General features: G+C 65.0%; 1 protein-coding gene across 2 annotated transcripts in view; it reads left to right on the top strand.

Moving 5' to 3' along the window:
• Window positions 1-224: 224 nt before the first annotated feature.
• ABHD14B (abhydrolase domain containing 14B) overlaps window positions 225-394 on the top strand; it is a 1,170-nt gene continuing 1,000 nt past the window's right edge. Inside the window, exon 1 of one of the 2 annotated variants that reach the window (XM_009578964.1) lies at window positions 225-392. In XM_009578964.1, the coding sequence (XP_009577259.1) occupies window positions 225-392 (168 nt within the window). The remainder of the gene's footprint in view (window positions 393-394) is intronic. The other variant, XM_009578963.1, reaches the window with a different exon arrangement.

A 394-nucleotide genomic window follows, 5' to 3' on the forward strand; every position in this document is an offset into this window, starting at 1 on the left:
GTGTCCCCCGAAAAGAGGATGATGCCAGTGTAACCCCCACCTTCCCGATGCCAGCACCCGAGTGCCACAGCCCGCCTGCCTTCTTGCCACGGCCGGGCCTTGACACCGGGACACCGGCATCCCACCGGGGCCGACCTTTCCGCTAGGCCGCACAGGGCTGTGGCACGCACTGGGCCCGTTGCCACCTCTCAACCCCCCCTAACAACTCTCCCAACCCCCCAGGCATGGCCACCCCACAGCTCACCGAGAGCACCGTCATGGTGGAAGGCCAAACCCTCTTCTACCGCCAAGCTGAGCCAGCCCAGCAGCCGCCAAAGCTGACCGTGCTGCTGCTGCATGGCATTCGTTTCTCCTCTGACACCTGGCTTCAGCTGCAGACACTTGCCAAGCTGGC

This window comes from Fulmarus glacialis, unplaced genomic scaffold (assembly GCF_000690835.1).
Source record: "Fulmarus glacialis isolate BGI_N327 unplaced genomic scaffold, ASM69083v1 scaffold33485, whole genome shotgun sequence".
NCBI lineage: Eukaryota > Metazoa > Chordata > Aves > Procellariiformes > Procellariidae > Fulmarus > Fulmarus glacialis.